The sequence below is a fragment of the Bombus pascuorum genome, chromosome 10 (genome assembly GCF_905332965.1).
Source record: "Bombus pascuorum chromosome 10, iyBomPasc1.1, whole genome shotgun sequence".
NCBI classification, from domain to species: Eukaryota; Metazoa; Arthropoda; class Insecta; order Hymenoptera; family Apidae; genus Bombus; species Bombus pascuorum.
This window is the reverse complement of record NC_083497.1, coordinates 8,571,290-8,588,015: the sequence shown is the minus strand read 5'-3', so window position 1 is coordinate 8,588,015 and position 16,726 is coordinate 8,571,290. Positions and strand designations below refer to the sequence as shown.

Here is a 16,726-nt window from a genome sequence, read left to right as displayed (position 1 = left end):
GGTTTCGTTCATGGTTCCACGAGATAATCCGATTGCGAGATTACACGGCGATTCGGATCGATAGAGCATGATCCCGGCAATAGGAAAGGGAGAAACAGCGAGACACGTATAGAAATGGAATAATAACGCGTTGTATATGACAGATGCGACAGGACCACTTGCGATAATCCGCCTTGGGCTTATCCTTTTGGAGTAAACCCTAAAATAGGTTATGTCGTATGCGCGACCCGTCCGAAATTACTCATTAACATTTACACACGTTGATCCATCTATTAACAGTCTATTATTGTTTGTGGTAGTCATATCTTTTTCAGAATTTATTGTTTAGGTAAATTAATTCGGGCACGATATTTTTGTTTCTTCGTCGAAAGTCAAAAATCCAGGGATCTTAACTTTACTCAATCGGTATCCCCTGCACACGCATCAGTAGACCCTGAAGGCTCCGACGTGTTCATGCTCATCCTATGCAGAACACACAGCACAAAACTGAGTCAATTTACATAACGATAATTGAAACGTACATGAAAGGCTGTTCCAGAGTCACGGCAATACCATCTGCAAACGGGCTTTGAATTTCGAAAAGCGTATCGATATTCCCTGCAATCATGTATCGATCTGAAATGAAACTTACGAAACAAATTTGTTTGAAAAATCGTATCGCCTAACATTCCTCTGTATGTATTAAATGCATACGCAACGCAGGCCGTTGAGTGCTCAGGAAATTTTTGTAAAATAAAAACTTGATGAAAATCAGCGAGCAGGAAGTTGGAATAGCTGCAACTTTCATTTATTTAGAACGTTATTTGTGTGTGTGAATATATTTTAAGAAAAATTCGTAACAAAAAAGAAGCGAAGTGGCGCGATCTAAGCTAAATCCTAGCAGATATTACGATCATCGATTTACTTTTACCAATCGATGATACATGATGTCTTTAAATTGAAAATATTGTCTACGTAAAAAGGTACCATATATCTCGAAAGAAATATCATTAATTACTCGAGTATTTCTTATTCAATAGATGTAAAACAATATAGATGAAATGAAGAATAGACATGTTATTCAACTTTTCCAAGAGAAATCTATTATAATTTTAATATCATTCTCGACTTTACCGATTTTGTACGGAAAAGGATCACAACGCTACTAGTGGTTGGAATCAAAACTAAATTTTGCTATGAAATCGCGATCGTAGCCAATTGCTTATATTATTTACCATATAATTAATAATTATAGTTGTACAGTTAATTGCTTATCTGCATAGTGATACAATTAGTAATTATATATCAAATAATACTGATTGCCCGGGTCTCACCGGGAGGAGGTGCTATGAATGGAGGCTTACCGTATGCACGACCTGCCCACCCACTTTTTATGCAAAAAAGTCTAAAATTAATTCATTTTCAAATTACTTTTCCTTTTAATCGCTGCGTAAGATCAACAAAAGAGCTTTGAAAAAAACTAACGCGAGAAACTGGAAATCCTGATTAGAAATCCTGAAGATCTAAAACTTAAAAATTAAATAAAATCATAATTTAATTATAATTCTATGTGAGACCCTGCTTTATTAATTTTTTAAGTATATCAAAAATGTTTATTTTATAATTATATATTTTTATATTTTATATCTTCTTGATTTTACTTTAACATAAGAATACAGTTTTCAATCTTCTTACCTTTAATCAAATTTTTCTTTTTAATTAATAGTTGTCAAGGCAAACTATGGAGAATACAATTGCAGAGATACCTACATTCTAGTGGCTTTTGAACTACTATTGGGTTCTTCATAGATAATAAGAAGAAATGCAGGCTGTAAGAAATCTGTAACAAGACATGAAATATTATAATTGTTGTCAATCACATAGTTGGTTATTTCAGAAGATTCAAGTGGTAAAGGATAAAACTTTATCAAGTTTGAAGCTTTAGTAATGATAAAGATTGAAATTCTAATAAACTATAATAAGTATAAGAACAGGAACTTTAACATAAATGTTAAAAAGACAAATAAGAACAAATAGAACAAAACAGATAGAATTGATAGCTTCAAAATAGGGATACCTGTGTTTAAAAAGTAAAGATGCATCTCATAATTTAAGAAACAAAATTGATTAATGAAAAAGAAACATAACAATGAAATCTTTTAACATGATATAAAATAATATTCTTGGAGAAACAGTAGCAATTACATCTGCACTATCGTTATACAATGTAAGACGACACAGAATTGAATTTTTTATTGATATATAATATGTCAAAATCCATATGCATAATCTATTTTATTTATAAAAACATTTCATATTTCGAAAACATAAGTGATTATTAAAATAGTGTAAGATGGACTTTTTTGCAATATGGTGGCGCCATCTATCAGTAAGGAAATGTACTATTAGTTGGCATTGACCCAAGAACAGTAATTAATACCGTTAGATGGCACAACTATGTCCAAAAAAGCCATTTGCGACGTGGCTTACAATTACATGTAATTAATTAAGTACATACTTACGTAAGAAATCGAACTAAATACTATACAAAGAAGATTTCTGGGAGTTAAAGCTTTAATGCAATTCCTGGATAATTCAACAATTCTCATTATATATCAAGAAATTTGATTTTTTCATTTCGTCCCAAAAAATGTAGTTTCATCAACTCATCGCTAGGTGGTCATAGTTCCAGGGTCCATGTTTCGATTTTTTACTTGAACTTTTTATTTAAAAAAAAGCTAATTAGGAGCATTAATGTGTGAATTTTTATGTTGTATCTTCAGAAATTAGTTTCTTAGCTTTCTTCCGACGTTCCTTTCAACCTATGAAATGCATGTATACAGATTTATAAATTCAGCTCAATAGATCGAGGCGTCGTTCGAATAATATAATTTTTCACGAACTACGTTCGAAAATTGCATTCATTCTGAAAAATATCCAGGGTATAAATTTTATATGTGATTGCATAGGGATATTATATACAGTGAGTAATTAGCAATAAGTGTCTATTTTAAATATATTTTTATTGTCTTCTTTCTCAGATTCTTTACTTAGATCAAGAAGCAGATTTTTTATGAACAATTTACTTTTTCAGCACTTCAGATTTCATATATTTTACAGATTACTATCAAGAAACAGGAAGTCGATTTTACGTGTACTCCATGGATAGCTATTTACCTTGTATTCTCACTGGCTTTATATTTTATACCTTTGGCCTAAAGTGGTGTTACGAATATGCTAAGTATTGGGTATCTCTAAGACCTAGAGATGATCCACATACGACAAAGGGACTAAGACTTATAGAAAAATGTGAAAGACTTATACACAGACATCCTATAGAAGGAAGTTTAAAACTAATAGCGACTGCTGTAGGATTAGCTGGTACGATAACCGGTGGTCTGCAACAAGTTGGAACTGTTTCACCAAAAGTTGTACTTGCTACAATCTATTTATTTTTTGCATTCTCTGGCCTGGTTGATGTTTTAAATTTTTATTTTCCTCATAATGTGAGTGAAGGATTAGTTAAATTGGCCCTTGCTCAAAGTTTCTTCATAGAAGGATTTCTTTTCTTATGGGGGAGTGTTGGAAGCAATGCATTAGTTGATAAAATTTTAGCACTAATAGTATGGACAACATCTTTATCTATTTCTTTAGAACTTGTATGGCCCGAATTAAAACTTCTAAGGGGTTGTACAACATTACTCCATGGTGGTTGGATAGCACATGTAGTTCGCGTGTATGATACAGTGCCAATGTTACCAGAAGGTATTGCTCTGGTATTTTCTTGGCATGTAGCTGCTGCTTCAGCTGTGACATTATGTGTAGTAGCAGCAACAAGAAGTTGTGCTCCTAAACTTATGATAGAAGAACCACCAGAGATACCTATTTATGATTATTGTCAAGAACCAGACCAGAGAATGTAGATCCCACATGTGAATGGATACAACTTTGTGTCAATTGAAAATTTTTTATAGTATGCATAAAAGTAATATTTTTAGAGTAGTATACTGTTAGTACTGTAGTACCAAAAAATCAAACAATGTAAACTAATCACAATTTTTAAATATAGTATTAGTATTTTTTTACTTAATATTTATAACTTCATTTTATAATACAACGAACGACTCTATTTTTAACTACATTTATACAAATGCGATGGCATAAACAATTTTGTAATAACTTCAAATTGTAGGTAAAATACTCATTAAGAACTAAGAGGTGCCTTATTATTGTTCACTTATTTATTACTATGAAATTATTCATTTTTTGTTTTGTAATATGTTTTCTACCCTCCATAAACCTACTGCATGCTATGTGCAGAAATTACGTAAGTATATATTGTAAATAAATCATTTTATTAAACTTAATACAAAAATACTTAATACATAATTTATTCAACATTTAATTGTAATATCCATATATAAATTATAGTAAATTGCAAGTTTCCAAATCTTGAAATTCGTTTTAATACCAACCTTGACACATATATATCTCCATTAATTGTTTAGGGTGTTTTTTATAACTAGCAAAAAGTAACTAGTGTTATTCATTTATCAATATTCAATAATAACAATAAATGCTTCAATTGGTTAGGTTTTGAACCATAATATGACTGCAATAATGCACTGTTTAAATAACTTTTTTATTATTTGATTAATTTTTATCTACTATAAACTTACAATGTAGTGCAGTTTATAGTCAATAATCATGGCCTGAAGTTATTACAACTTACTTGCTAAGAAATAAAGAGGAAGAAATGGAAACAACAACAATTACAGAACCTATGGAGGAGAGTCCTGAAAAGGTTCAAACAAGTCCTCTAATACAAGTAGTAAGAGTACCAGTAAAACATGCTAACCTTGGGATAAGAAGCCATGCCATGTAAGAGAATAATACAAGACAAGAAAATTTCTTACATTACTAATAATTACTTATGTTTCAGGGATATGAGCACAATGGTAGAGCTTACATCTTTTAGCACACTTGGCAAAATACAACCTTTCTTAGTTACTATAACAACTACTGCAGCTTTGTTAGTAGATTTGCATTGTCATTTAACAGATAAAGAAGTTTGTGGCTATTTAGGTGGCCATTGGGATATTAATTCACACAGTAAATATTTCTGTAATGTTTAATGTAATTTAAATATCCATTTTGTTACTAAAACTTACTTTTTCTAATATAATAGATCTATCTATAACAACTGCCTTTCCATGCCGGTATTCTGGTAAAGATAAATCAGCTGCAGCTGCAGTTGAAGCTGAAATTGCAAGGGCAATGGAATGGAAACGTGTGACTTTAGTTGGATGGTATCATTCTCATCCTAGATCTCATGCTTCCCCTTCCTTGAGGGATGTTGATTCTCAATTAGATTATCAAATAAAAATGAAAGGACCTAGCGATAATGGTTACACACCATGTGTAGGTTTAATATGCTGTATGTTTTCTTTGACAAAATATTATTTATTGTTTAAAATCTTGTGATTAAGTCCAATGAATTCAAAATGATGGATTTCAGCTCCGTATAATACAGATGGCAGTTGCTATGAATCAAATTTTAATGTTTTCTGGTCTTTACCACCTCCAGAAAATCGGCCTCATGAATATCCAAGACCAATGCTTTTGAGTTATACATTATCTCAAGAACACTTTCTTTCTCAAGATACATTAGAAGAAATTGTAAGCATTTACATAGTTCTATTCAATTAATAATTCAGCCGAGACAATTAATACATCTTTGCATCTATTATTTCAGAGAAGATGCATAGAATATTATAGAAGTGAAGGAGGTATTGATTTTACTAGCAACTTTAACAATAATACGACTTATCTTGAACGTTTAAGAGTAAGTATATAAAAATAAGACTGAAATATGAGTACAATAATAAAATACATCGATATCTGAAGTGTTCTTTAGCGTCCAAGTTACCCGGTCGTAATAGATCGAACGGTTCGTATTGGGATGTAATTAGAGAAATGATTTGTCCTGGTTCCGAAGATGGGACATCACCGGAATTTCTGGCCATGAAATTCCCTCTGGTACCAGTTTCAGAATCACTTGTCCCCTCAGTTCCACCAGGGGTTGGCCTTGCACCTAATAATGCAGCTGTCTTCCTTACACCTGTGAACTTCAAGCCTGATGGTTCAATAATTACACCTACATCAAAACCTTTTGTAATGCAACCATCTACTTCTAGAGATAATATTAAAAAGGATATTATAACTACGGACACCACATCCATCACGCAAATAAAGGATGGAAACTCTACATCTAAGCAACATATATCACCATCAGAAGTGATGCCCAGCTTTCAATCCGGGGAACTTACAGTTTCTGTAAAAAATACTAAATGCGATTATGATTTTGCGCCAACTGATTTTTCGAAAGTATCTAATCCTCTCGGAACAGACATTAGTATCAATAAAACGCGGTCATCCACAACACCCGATTTTCCTTTAGCCGATATAACACAGCAAATTTCTAAATTTTCAGACCTATCAAAATTAGCTAATTTTTCTACAGCGGATTTGGCAAAGCTTTCTGGTTTTCCTATACCAGATTTTGCGAGAACGTCATCGCCATCACCATCTGCATATATGCGTAATATTGCAAATTTGTTTGGCCCAATTGGTAAAATCTCTCCTGCGAGAGATATTGAATCGAACGAACGAAAATCAAATGATTTTGCTATGGTTGATCCTATCCAGTCGCCATTCAAAGCAACTATTGGATCTTCAGAATCTTGTAGAAATTTTTCTGCAACTCCGGAGGATTACACAACTGATAGGAAAAAGATGGAAATACAAAACGATAACGCAAAACTCAATCGATCAAATGAATATCAAGGAACTGAAGATCTATCAATTTCTAAATCTGAATTTGGTGGGATGCTGGATATGACCACGATACATAAAAAGCAACAACAATCACAGGGTGGTGACATTGGTGATTCATTAAATTTATCGAAAGATCGTCAGTAATTTTCCTACATGAATGATTACTGATTAATCAGATTATGATTATTTCAATACATTTATATTACATTGCTGCCTGTATTTTGTACTCTTACGTTTACTTGTCAGACATTTTTACATACAAATTAAATTATATTTTGTAATTCTAGAAATACTCAACTCGATACAAATTAGTTTGTATATTTATTGTATTTAATAAACCGTTTTTTATCATTTTCTTCATTCATTTATATACTTATATCTAACTCCACTTTCGTAAGGAAAGTGATATTTTATATATAAAATATTAATATATTTCCAAATTATTATATGTATATGCAAATGGAAATGTTTATGCAAAATCATTGACAGTGATTTATCACAGTGATTGCAGAATCACGATCATGGTCGTGATCTAACTTCATTCACGACTGTGATCGTGACTTTTTTATTTTGAATGAATTTGTTCACTGTGATTGCAATCCTTGATCTTGATTGAATTATTTCTTATAAAATACTTTAATGTAGCTTACACAAAAATATATGTATGTAATGTTAATTTAAACGTTATATTTAAATGTTACGTCATGTTACGTTTTCTTCATACATATATCATAAATTTTCTTTATTTAATATTAAAAATGAAGAATAATTAAATTTTCTTTTTTCTACAGATACATCAGTATCCTAAAGAGTAAAATATTAATTCTTCCTTTCGATTGTAAAATCGTAATATTCATTTGACATTATTAATATAAAAAATAATATAAAATATATTAATATACAAGTTATGTGATACATGCAAAGAATAATTATGCTCTCCACCAATTAGAAACGATCACAAAAAATTACAAATCTCTGTGAGAAATCATTTTGATTAGGAATGAACATAATCGATTCACTTGTGATTCATAAGTAGCGGTTCACACCATCTCTAAATATGCTAAGAGGAAACCTCTCTAGTATATGTATATATACAGAAAATAATGTTGCACCATTTTATGAATTAGTTACATAGCGGTGCAGGTGTACGTACACATAAATTAGTAACTAATAAATTATAGATTTGTGAGAAAAAGTTATTAAGTACATTGTATTTGCAATTGACAGTTACAATTTACATATGTATGTACATTTACATAAGTACTCTAAATGTAGCTAGATCGATTAGATGTAACAGAACTATTCAGTAATACAGTTAGGTTATCTGTGATTAGAACATGTGTTATAAAAATAAGAGATAGTTGACATAAACTTGTGTTTTTATAAGAATTAATATGTTCCGGCCGGCAAGGAGCTTGTTATACTCTTTAAGTCGTATCAAAGAATGCCGTGCAGTGCATATTAGTAGTCAAAATTTATCAGAAATTACAGAATATGAATGTAAGGATTATTGAATTTTGTGCTATTTTAATATTTCGTTAATTCTTGTATGTGAATATTATGATTGAATTGTAGCTGTTATCTCAGATGAGTACAAAAGAGGACCTTCAGAAGGCAGGGCACTTTATCTCGATGCTCAAGCAACTACACCAATGGTAAATATGATGTGATGAATTACAATATAATTCTTGATATTTAAATCAATCATTAAATAGGATCCACGAGTATTGGATAAGATGATGCCTTTTCTTACGGCATATTATGGAAATCCACATTCCAGAACTCACATGTATGGATGGGAAACAGAAACTGCTGTTGAACTTGCTCGTAAAGTTAATATCATATATAATACAATGGTTTTTTTTTAAAGAGTTATAATCTGACAGAATAATAATCAAATATTTCATTCCAAATAGCAAATAGCAAACTTAATAAATGCAGATAGCAAAGAAATTATATTTACGTCTGGTGCCACAGAATGTAATAATATAGCTGTTAAAGGTGTTGCAAGGTTCTACAAAGAAAAAAAGAATCATATTGTGACAACTCAGATAGTATGTTAATTATATTGAATTATTAATTATGTATTATTGTGCATTTATCATTATATATAACTTTGTCAATGTAGGAACACAAATGTGTATTAGATTCCTGTAGAGCTTTGCAAGCAGAGGGATTTGAAGTAACTTATATTCCAGTAAATGCAAATGGTCTTATTGATCTTAATCAATTAGAAGATGCAATAAGGCCAACTACTTCTTTAGTTTCTATTATGATGGTAAATAATGAGATTGGCGTGCGACAACCAATCGAAGAAATTGGAGCTATTTGTAGGTAAGAAAAGATGTTATTAACTAATATCAAAAAAAATTTTGAATTCAATGATGCTATCAATTCTACAGAAAGAAGAAAGTGTTCTTTCACACAGATGCAGCCCAAGCAATTGGCAAAATTCCAATTGATGTTAATGCTATGAATATTGATTTGATGTCTATTAGTGGTCACAAAATATATGGTCCAAAAGGTACATCAAGATATAAACTTTTATTATATATCTTATATTGAATATATTTATTATGAATGAAATTTTAAGGAGTTGGAGCATTATATGTGAGGAGGAGACCAAGGGTACGTGTAGAAGCAATCCAAAGTGGTGGTGGACAAGAAAGAGGTATGAGAAGTGGTACTGTTCCAGCACCTTTAGCAGTAGGCCTAGGGGCAGCTTGTGATTTGGCACAAACAGAAATGGAGGTAATTTTAATTATAAACTATATATCTGTGTACATGTATATATATACTAATATTTAACTAAATTTATTCTTTTTTACTAGTATGATCACAAATATATCACAATGCTTTCAAACCGATTGATTGATAAAATAATGTCAAATTTACCACATGTTATACATAATGGAGATCCAGTAGCTTGGTATCCTGGATGTGTAAATTTGTCTTTTGCATATGTAGAAGGAGAATCTCTATTAATGGCTTTAAAAAATGTTGCTTTGAGCAGTGGTTCTGCTTGCACTAGCGCAAGTTTGGAACCTAGTTATGTTTTAAGAGCAATTGGAACATCAGAAGATCTAGCACATTCTAGTATCAGGTAAATTAATATGTTTATGATATCATAATGCCATAATTATCCTAATATTTATTTATCTATATAGATTCGGTATTGGTCGCTTTACAACTATCGAAGAAATTGATTTTACTGCAGAAAATACGATTCGACACGTTAAAAGACTTCGAGAAATGAGGTACATCTTATTTAATTATAATATATTTATTTAATATAAAAGCACGGGTAGATTACCTTATTGATATAACTTTGGCGGTGAATACGAAAAGCGCGATGCCATAATATAACGGAGGGAACAAATTTATTACTGGACGTTTCTCATAATTAAGAATATATGGCCTTAAATATTAGTTGTTATACATACTTAATAATACATATTTGAATTGCTTATTTTGTAGCCCATTATGGGAGATGGTCGAAGAAGGAATTGATTTGAAAACTATTAAATGGACTCAGCATTAGTGATGCTTTGTTACACAGCTTCAACTATGTGGATCTAATGTACAATGTTGACTGTGAGTCATATACATAGATTAAGACTAATTAAGTAAAATATCTTTCAATATCTAATAAATGTTTATTTAAAATTTTTTGCTTTCATGACTTCTTTGAAATTGAACTTTGATTGTATATAAATTCTTCTAATACTTCCCTTACTCCTCCCATTTTTTATTTTAGGATGCTTTCCCTTATAGAAAAGCTTGGCATTATCATTATTTGATATAAAAAAGTAATTTTACTCTTCACACTTTATTACCGTGTATTGAGTTATTCTAGTTATAAAAAATGTTGCTCCAGGATCATACACTTGCTAATATTTATTATTTAGCACAAACATGATGGATCAGCAGCTTCATCAATATACGAAATTTTAAATCTGTCTTTGTCCATTTCATGCAGTTCCATGCGTGATCTATTAGCTTCCACTAAATGCTGTGCTATATCTTCAAACATTTCATGTATGCCTTCTCCAGTCTTACATGATGTCTTATATATACCAGAAATTAAATTGTGACATTGTTCACTGTAACAAATAATACATTGTTTTTTTTTAAATATGTACATATATGTACATTGCATAACACTTAGGTTGTCATTAAACTCACCAAAATTGTTCCATTTCTGCATCTGTAACTTGTGGAGCTGTGCTTTCCAAATCACTTTTATTCCCACACAGAAATATTTTTGCATTTTCAGCATATGTGACAATATCAAGCAAATGTTGAGATAAAAGATGGAAAGATGTTGAATTATCTAATGCGAAAACTAGTATAGCAGCTTCTGCAAATTTATAATAGCTTGATGTTACTGATGCAACTCTTTCCATTCCACCTGTATCCCATAATTGTAACTGGAATATAAAATAAAATTAAATGTATAATATAAATGTGAATAGCAGTATATCATATATATAGAATAAATTTTCTAGGTACGTATATGATTTATTTATAAAAATATATATATATGAGGAAAAGTGAAATTGCTCAGAATATATATAGATATACATATATATATATATATATATAAACATGTTACTCGTATTCGTCTGTCTTCAACAACATATTCTTTATCGATATTATCGAGACCCAATGTCGACTTGCGATCGCTGCTCGTTACAAAAGTATTGTTCGCAAAACGTCTAAATATAGAAGTCTTTCCAACACCGTATTCTCCGCACAGAATAACCTTCTGTTCGGTTACTTTAACAGTAGCCATGTTAGGCTTATGTCACTTCGCCGGTCGTACTGAAATACAAAAACTGCAGCATCAGTAATAACAAATTATTATGTTTGGTATTTATAATATTTTATGCAATGGTCATTTGGCTGTATACAGTATATAGCCACTAACACGAGCACAATGACAGTCGTGACTATAGAAATATTATACCTGTAACGGACCATAAGATACAGCTACATAAGTACCATAAAATACCTATTCACATCGATACGGAGCAAAACAAATTCCGAGTAGTTCGTAGCTTTGTAATAAAACTCAATAATGTACTTCTAATGTAGTTTGAATTAAATATGAATTTAAGTAAAATTTAAAAATTCATCTCATTAGATGCTTTTTAACCTTGCAGCAACAGATAATATTATTTGAATTTTGTACAAGTGCTATGCAAACAATATTATAACATATAATCGTAATTACTAATGAAAGGCATGATTTACTTTTATGATGACGTTTTATATCGATATTTTTAATTCAAAACAATGCAATTATTCCAGAATTTTTAATAATAAGTTTTATTGGTAGTTTTTAGACAAGATCTAAAACTAGTTTGTTACATATACTATTTAAATACTTTTTATAGCTTTAAACTTCATTACATAATTCTAAAATTAAAATGGTCTATATAAATTGAATTATCTAAATTGATGATATAAAAATGTATTTGGGTTTAAATAGAAATTAATTTTAAATTAGAAGTTACATAATATAATTTGAAAAGTTGGCTTGTCGAGTACTGCCATCTATATTAAAGTAATACAGGAATTGCCAATATAACCTGTATTCAGTCTTCGGATGTTTAGATTTCTTGTTTGACGTTGATTATTTCAATGTTGCCGCGTACTTTTAACACAATTGTTTCAGTATCGTTTTTTTCTCTGCGGAAATAACGAAATTTCATCATGGTGCTAAGTGAAGTGGATAAATTTCTCCAGGAATTAGAGAAAGCTGAGTTGGAGGTAAATATATTTCTTGAGCAGTATTCAAACATAGGTTATGCCGACTACTGCTCCGTTTTTCAAAAATATTAGTAAATTCTTTATATATTTACTTATTACGTATTATTATCGCAGGCGCCTGGTGGAGTTGCATCACCACAAACTTATGCTCAATTATTAGCCGTATATCTTTATCAAAATGATCTGTGAGTACAACATGACTTTTGTTACTTTGCTTCCTTCATTTTTTAAATATCACTCAAAAATAAGATAATTTATTTTATCTAAGAATATCATTCATCTCATGATCCAAATTTGCAACATGTTGTACATATACGTTTGTGTAATAAAATTATTGTTTGTATATATCGTGCTGATGCCATCTGCAAATTTGTGTTCATGCTTGCGAAATACAAACTTTTTTTAAATATATGATTTCCTTGAACGATAATTAAAATAAAAATTTGTTACTTATTTATTTATGTATAGGTATATATATTTGCATTTTCTTGTAGATATATGATTAATGACATACGTTTATATATATTTTATTGTTAATTTTTGATTTGTTGAACACATTACTTAACCCACAATTATGTTCCATTTTCTTTATATATTGCGTTTATATTTTATTAGAAAACATCTCGTGTAAATGATTAATCGGTTTTATGAATTATGAGTCAATCGCATGACGCATTCTTTTATAATGCGTAAAAAATCATGAAGAAATAATTACATATTTATTATTGTAGCTTACTAATTTATGACACAATATTTATCCCATTTTATTATATGTATGTTGTTTGTTAACCGTATACATAATTTTATGAATGAACTTATTTTTTGTAATAAATAATTCTTTAGGGTATAATGTTTTTATGTTTCAATGGTTCATAAAATTTATTCTTTAGAGGAATATCGTCGTATTTCTTTAGTTTAGAGTTTGTAACAAACACTTTGCTTCTTACTCGGCTTTTTACTATTAACAATACTTCAACGACACAAATTCGTTCCTTATAAGACCTGCACGAGTGAGATTTCGATCCGTCTTTATTTGATCGAAAAATCGCCGTCGCAGATGCAACGCCAAATACTTATGGAAGCGGATACCAGCGGACTTGAAAAGCGGAAACGGAGAACTTGGCCAGATATGGGTGGTAGGACAACGTATGTGGCAGAGAGATTGGCCTGCTGTACACGTGGCCCTTAATGCAGAGTGGAGTGAGAATGTTTCTGATATTATGGCTGCTTTAAAAGGTATATGTCGTAGAATAAATGAGAAAAAATAACCAAATAACTATTCCAATCAATTGAAGCTTTTTTTCTCCATGTATCTATTTGAAAATGATTATTTTCTCAAAGAAAATTTTTTCTAGTTTTTATTTAATTTTTTCAAAGAATCTTTATATATCAAATCTTCAGAAAAAAATGTCTCGACGCTTGAATCGAAATATCAATTCTAGATCGGTTTTTCAGATAATGTTCGAGAAAGAGCAATTATCTTAATATCCAAGGCTTATTCGTCATTGGGTTTAACCGTGTTCGCATCAATGACGGGCTTAACGTTGGAAGAAGCGCGTCGCGTTGCCATCGAAAGAGGTTGGACCGTAGATGGGACGATGGTGCAGCCTTGCAAGATTCAGAAAGAAGAAAATAACCTCGCCCATGAGGTGTGTCTGACCGAGGATCAGCTGTACAAACTCACTCAATTCGTGTCTTTCTTGGAGAACTAAACGGGTAGCAGCGAGTTGTCAATGACGATGCTCACGCAACACGAAGACACGAACATCGACAGTACTTTAAACTTAGTTTTACCTCGTAATCGTATTATATAAAGAAGGAAGTGCTTCAAAGGAGGCACCTGTGTCCTTTCCCTAAGTATATACCTCGGTCTACCCACGCGTTCTATTCAGTCGGAAGACTCATTCGATGAAGCTCGCTGTAAGCATGGAGTCAACAACTCGATTAATCAATAACTGGCTGCTGTGTGCGAGGAAACTGGCATTTTCTAGAAGAAGCACTTTTTACAGGAGAGAAGATCCACGGACCGCATCACGGGTTTTAGCTTAATATACATACATACGTTCTGATCAACCAGTGTTCATTTAGAATTAAAACACCTGGGACGAATTATTCTGTTGTATAAAATAATAATCACAAATGTGACCAACTATGTTCTGATACAACGTCCGATGTTTAAAATGTCGCTTGCCTCTGCCATTCAATGATTTCCATTAACCATTTCGCTCCTTTCAGGTTCATTCTTCCCTACAAGATTTATTTATTCCTTAAGTAATAATATTTTTATTTCTTCATTTTTTTATAATAAATGAATTTCTTTCTTAGTATCTGTAGAAGAGGACTGGACTATCTACTGATTTTTTAAATGCAGGTTGAATTACGTAACTAATACAAGATCTTAGAGCAATAAAGTCATGTTAGCTAGGGGAAAGGGTGATCTCGAAACGAGTGGCTTCGATCGCGCGTGAAAGCAAGCGGGTGTATCGTGCTCGGTGAGGTCGGTTGAAAAATCCGCGCGAGGAGATTCTGCCGCGGGCATTGCGTCACGCAAATCGAATCCTTACGGGTCGCGGACAGATAGGTATGCCCGGTTGGCTCGTAGCTCGTGGCCCCCGAGTAATTCTCTATGAAATCGATTCTGACCGTCCCGTATTGTAAACGCTGAATATGCACAATCGTATGGCGATTGCGTAACTTCAGATATTCTCAAAGAAATCGTTTCCACTAGTCAGCAGGTAGTCGGAGTGTGCACCCACCGTCATTGGTATCGGTTGTTCTTTTTTGGCTCCGCTATACTCTAGAAAGTTGTTGCACCGGTATCACCAATCCTACACGATACGCGAGTTTCATATTTTACATGGTATACGGCTGTTGCGCGTAAATTTCCGTAGAAATCGGCACGATACTCGAAAGCGTGTTATCTAGTTGTGTTCTTATTTAATCCCTTTTCTTTCCTCCGTATACAATTGATCTGTGTTTTCAAAAGCGTTGTACAGCAAGTAGCATCAGATCCATCGTGAAGTATTCTTTTTTTTTTTTTTTTGCCGAAATGTTTTTGATACATTATCCACGGGCAAATACATGTTTAAAAAATTCATTATTGCTGAATCGTGGGAAGAAACGAAAAGAAAAACCTTCAACGTATCTGAAAGGCGTTCCCACGCGTTCGTACACATCAAAGCCTATCCTAGCTGTTGTTTATACTCACGAACGTGTACGATCGGTATAGTAATCGGTATTGAAAAAAGCGTTCGGTCAGCGGGGGGTTGCAAAATGGTTAGAATGTAGTTTAGGACGAGGATGACGATGCCGACTGTATGCTACGTACACCCTTGGACAAAAAGATAGCACATGTGTGCTATCATTAATTTCTCATAGATAGAGTCCGAATTTCCCAAGTTTGACGAATGGCATATAAACAGTACCTTGTAGTAATAAGGTATATGAGCTTGAAACTGTATCTTCGCTATTCCTCTTGTATTTATCAACAATGATTGTGAAATCCGGTCGGCGAAATGATAGCACACCAAGCATTTTGTTTCCATTCCTTAGTATTTCTGTGTATTCTGAGTGGTGTAGACGTAGTGAAAAGTAGAAGAATTTCATTAGAAACCTTACAAATTTCGATTCAAACAATGGGACGTGGAAAACAGCTAAATAGTGAAGAGATTCAAACAGTTTTGAAATTAAAGAAAGAAAACTTTACTATTTCTAAAATTGCAAAAGTTCTCAGTAGAAGTCGGAAAGTCATTTATAATTTACTGAAAGATGTAAATAATTATGGAACAAAAAAAAGCAGTGGGAGACCTTCCGCGATTAGTACTCGTGAAAAACGTGCAATTTTACGTGCCGCGTCAAATTCGCTTCTCACGTCACGTGAAATTGCAGAAAAAGTTGGCGTAAAAACTAATCCTCGGAATGTCAGACGTGTACTACAACAATCCGCGCACATAAAGCGGATGAAATTAAAACGAAGACCAGCTCTAAAGCAGATTCACAAGGAGCATCGATTATATTTTGCAAAAGAACATATACGGTGGAACAAGAAGTGGAGGAAAGTTATATTTACAGATAAAAAAAGATTTAATTTAGATGGCCCAGATGGATTCAATTTTTACTATCATGATGTAAGAAA

The 16,726-nt window shown here is 32.0% G+C and overlaps 5 protein-coding genes across 6 annotated transcripts; 4 read left to right on the top strand and 1 right to left on the bottom strand.

Annotated features, from left to right (window-relative positions):
- The first annotated feature begins 2,458 nt into the window (after positions 1-2,458).
- Positions 2,459-4,247, top strand: LOC132911277 (transmembrane protein 45B-like). The gene is made up of 2 exons (XM_060967839.1): positions 2,459-2,962; positions 3,100-4,247. The coding sequence occupies exon 2, from the start codon at positions 3,141-3,143 to the stop codon at positions 3,900-3,902; it is 762 nt and encodes a 253-aa protein (XP_060823822.1). The 5' UTR covers positions 2,459-2,962; positions 3,100-3,140; the 3' UTR covers positions 3,903-4,247.
- A 273-nt stretch (positions 4,248-4,520) lies between these two features.
- Positions 4,521-7,165, top strand: LOC132911256 (uncharacterized). Its single transcript, XM_060967772.1, has 6 exons — positions 4,521-4,860; positions 4,922-5,091; positions 5,168-5,416; positions 5,498-5,658; positions 5,735-5,824; positions 5,887-7,165. Exons 1-6 carry the CDS (start codon positions 4,736-4,738, stop codon positions 6,958-6,960), a joined length of 1,869 nt encoding a protein of 622 aa, XP_060823755.1. The 5' UTR covers positions 4,521-4,735; the 3' UTR covers positions 6,961-7,165.
- Positions 7,166-7,758: 593 nt separating this feature from the next.
- On the top strand, positions 7,759-10,484 carry LOC132911263 (cysteine desulfurase, mitochondrial). The gene is made up of 10 exons (XM_060967791.1): positions 7,759-8,316; positions 8,392-8,471; positions 8,532-8,648; positions 8,733-8,870; positions 8,945-9,150; positions 9,219-9,340; positions 9,410-9,567; positions 9,648-9,919; positions 9,984-10,073; positions 10,294-10,484. Exons 1-10 carry the CDS (start codon positions 8,211-8,213, stop codon positions 10,355-10,357), a joined length of 1,353 nt encoding a protein of 450 aa, XP_060823774.1. The 5' UTR covers positions 7,759-8,210; the 3' UTR covers positions 10,358-10,484.
- Positions 10,178-12,700, bottom strand: LOC132911281 (ras-related protein rab-6.2). 2 transcript variants are annotated; one of them, XM_060967845.1, is made up of 4 exons: positions 12,684-12,700; positions 11,432-11,640; positions 11,002-11,246; positions 10,178-10,919 (listed from the first exon to the last, which is right to left on the bottom strand). In XM_060967845.1, the coding sequence occupies exons 2-4, from the start codon at positions 11,609-11,611 to the stop codon at positions 10,721-10,723; spliced, it is 624 nt and encodes a 207-aa protein (XP_060823828.1). In that variant the 5' UTR covers positions 11,612-11,640; positions 12,684-12,700; the 3' UTR covers positions 10,178-10,720. The 2 variants fall into 2 exon arrangements, with proteins under 2 accessions (XP_060823828.1, XP_060823827.1); XM_060967844.1 differs by lacking the exon at positions 12,684-12,700 and having other exon boundaries at positions 11,432-11,779.
- Positions 12,377-14,756, top strand: LOC132911282 (COP9 signalosome complex subunit 8). Its single transcript, XM_060967846.1, has 4 exons — positions 12,377-12,591; positions 12,706-12,776; positions 13,649-13,827; positions 14,047-14,756. The coding sequence occupies exons 1-4, from the start codon at positions 12,535-12,537 to the stop codon at positions 14,301-14,303; spliced, it is 564 nt and encodes a 187-aa protein (XP_060823829.1). The 5' UTR covers positions 12,377-12,534; the 3' UTR covers positions 14,304-14,756.
- Positions 14,757-16,726: the final 1,970 nt, after the last annotated feature.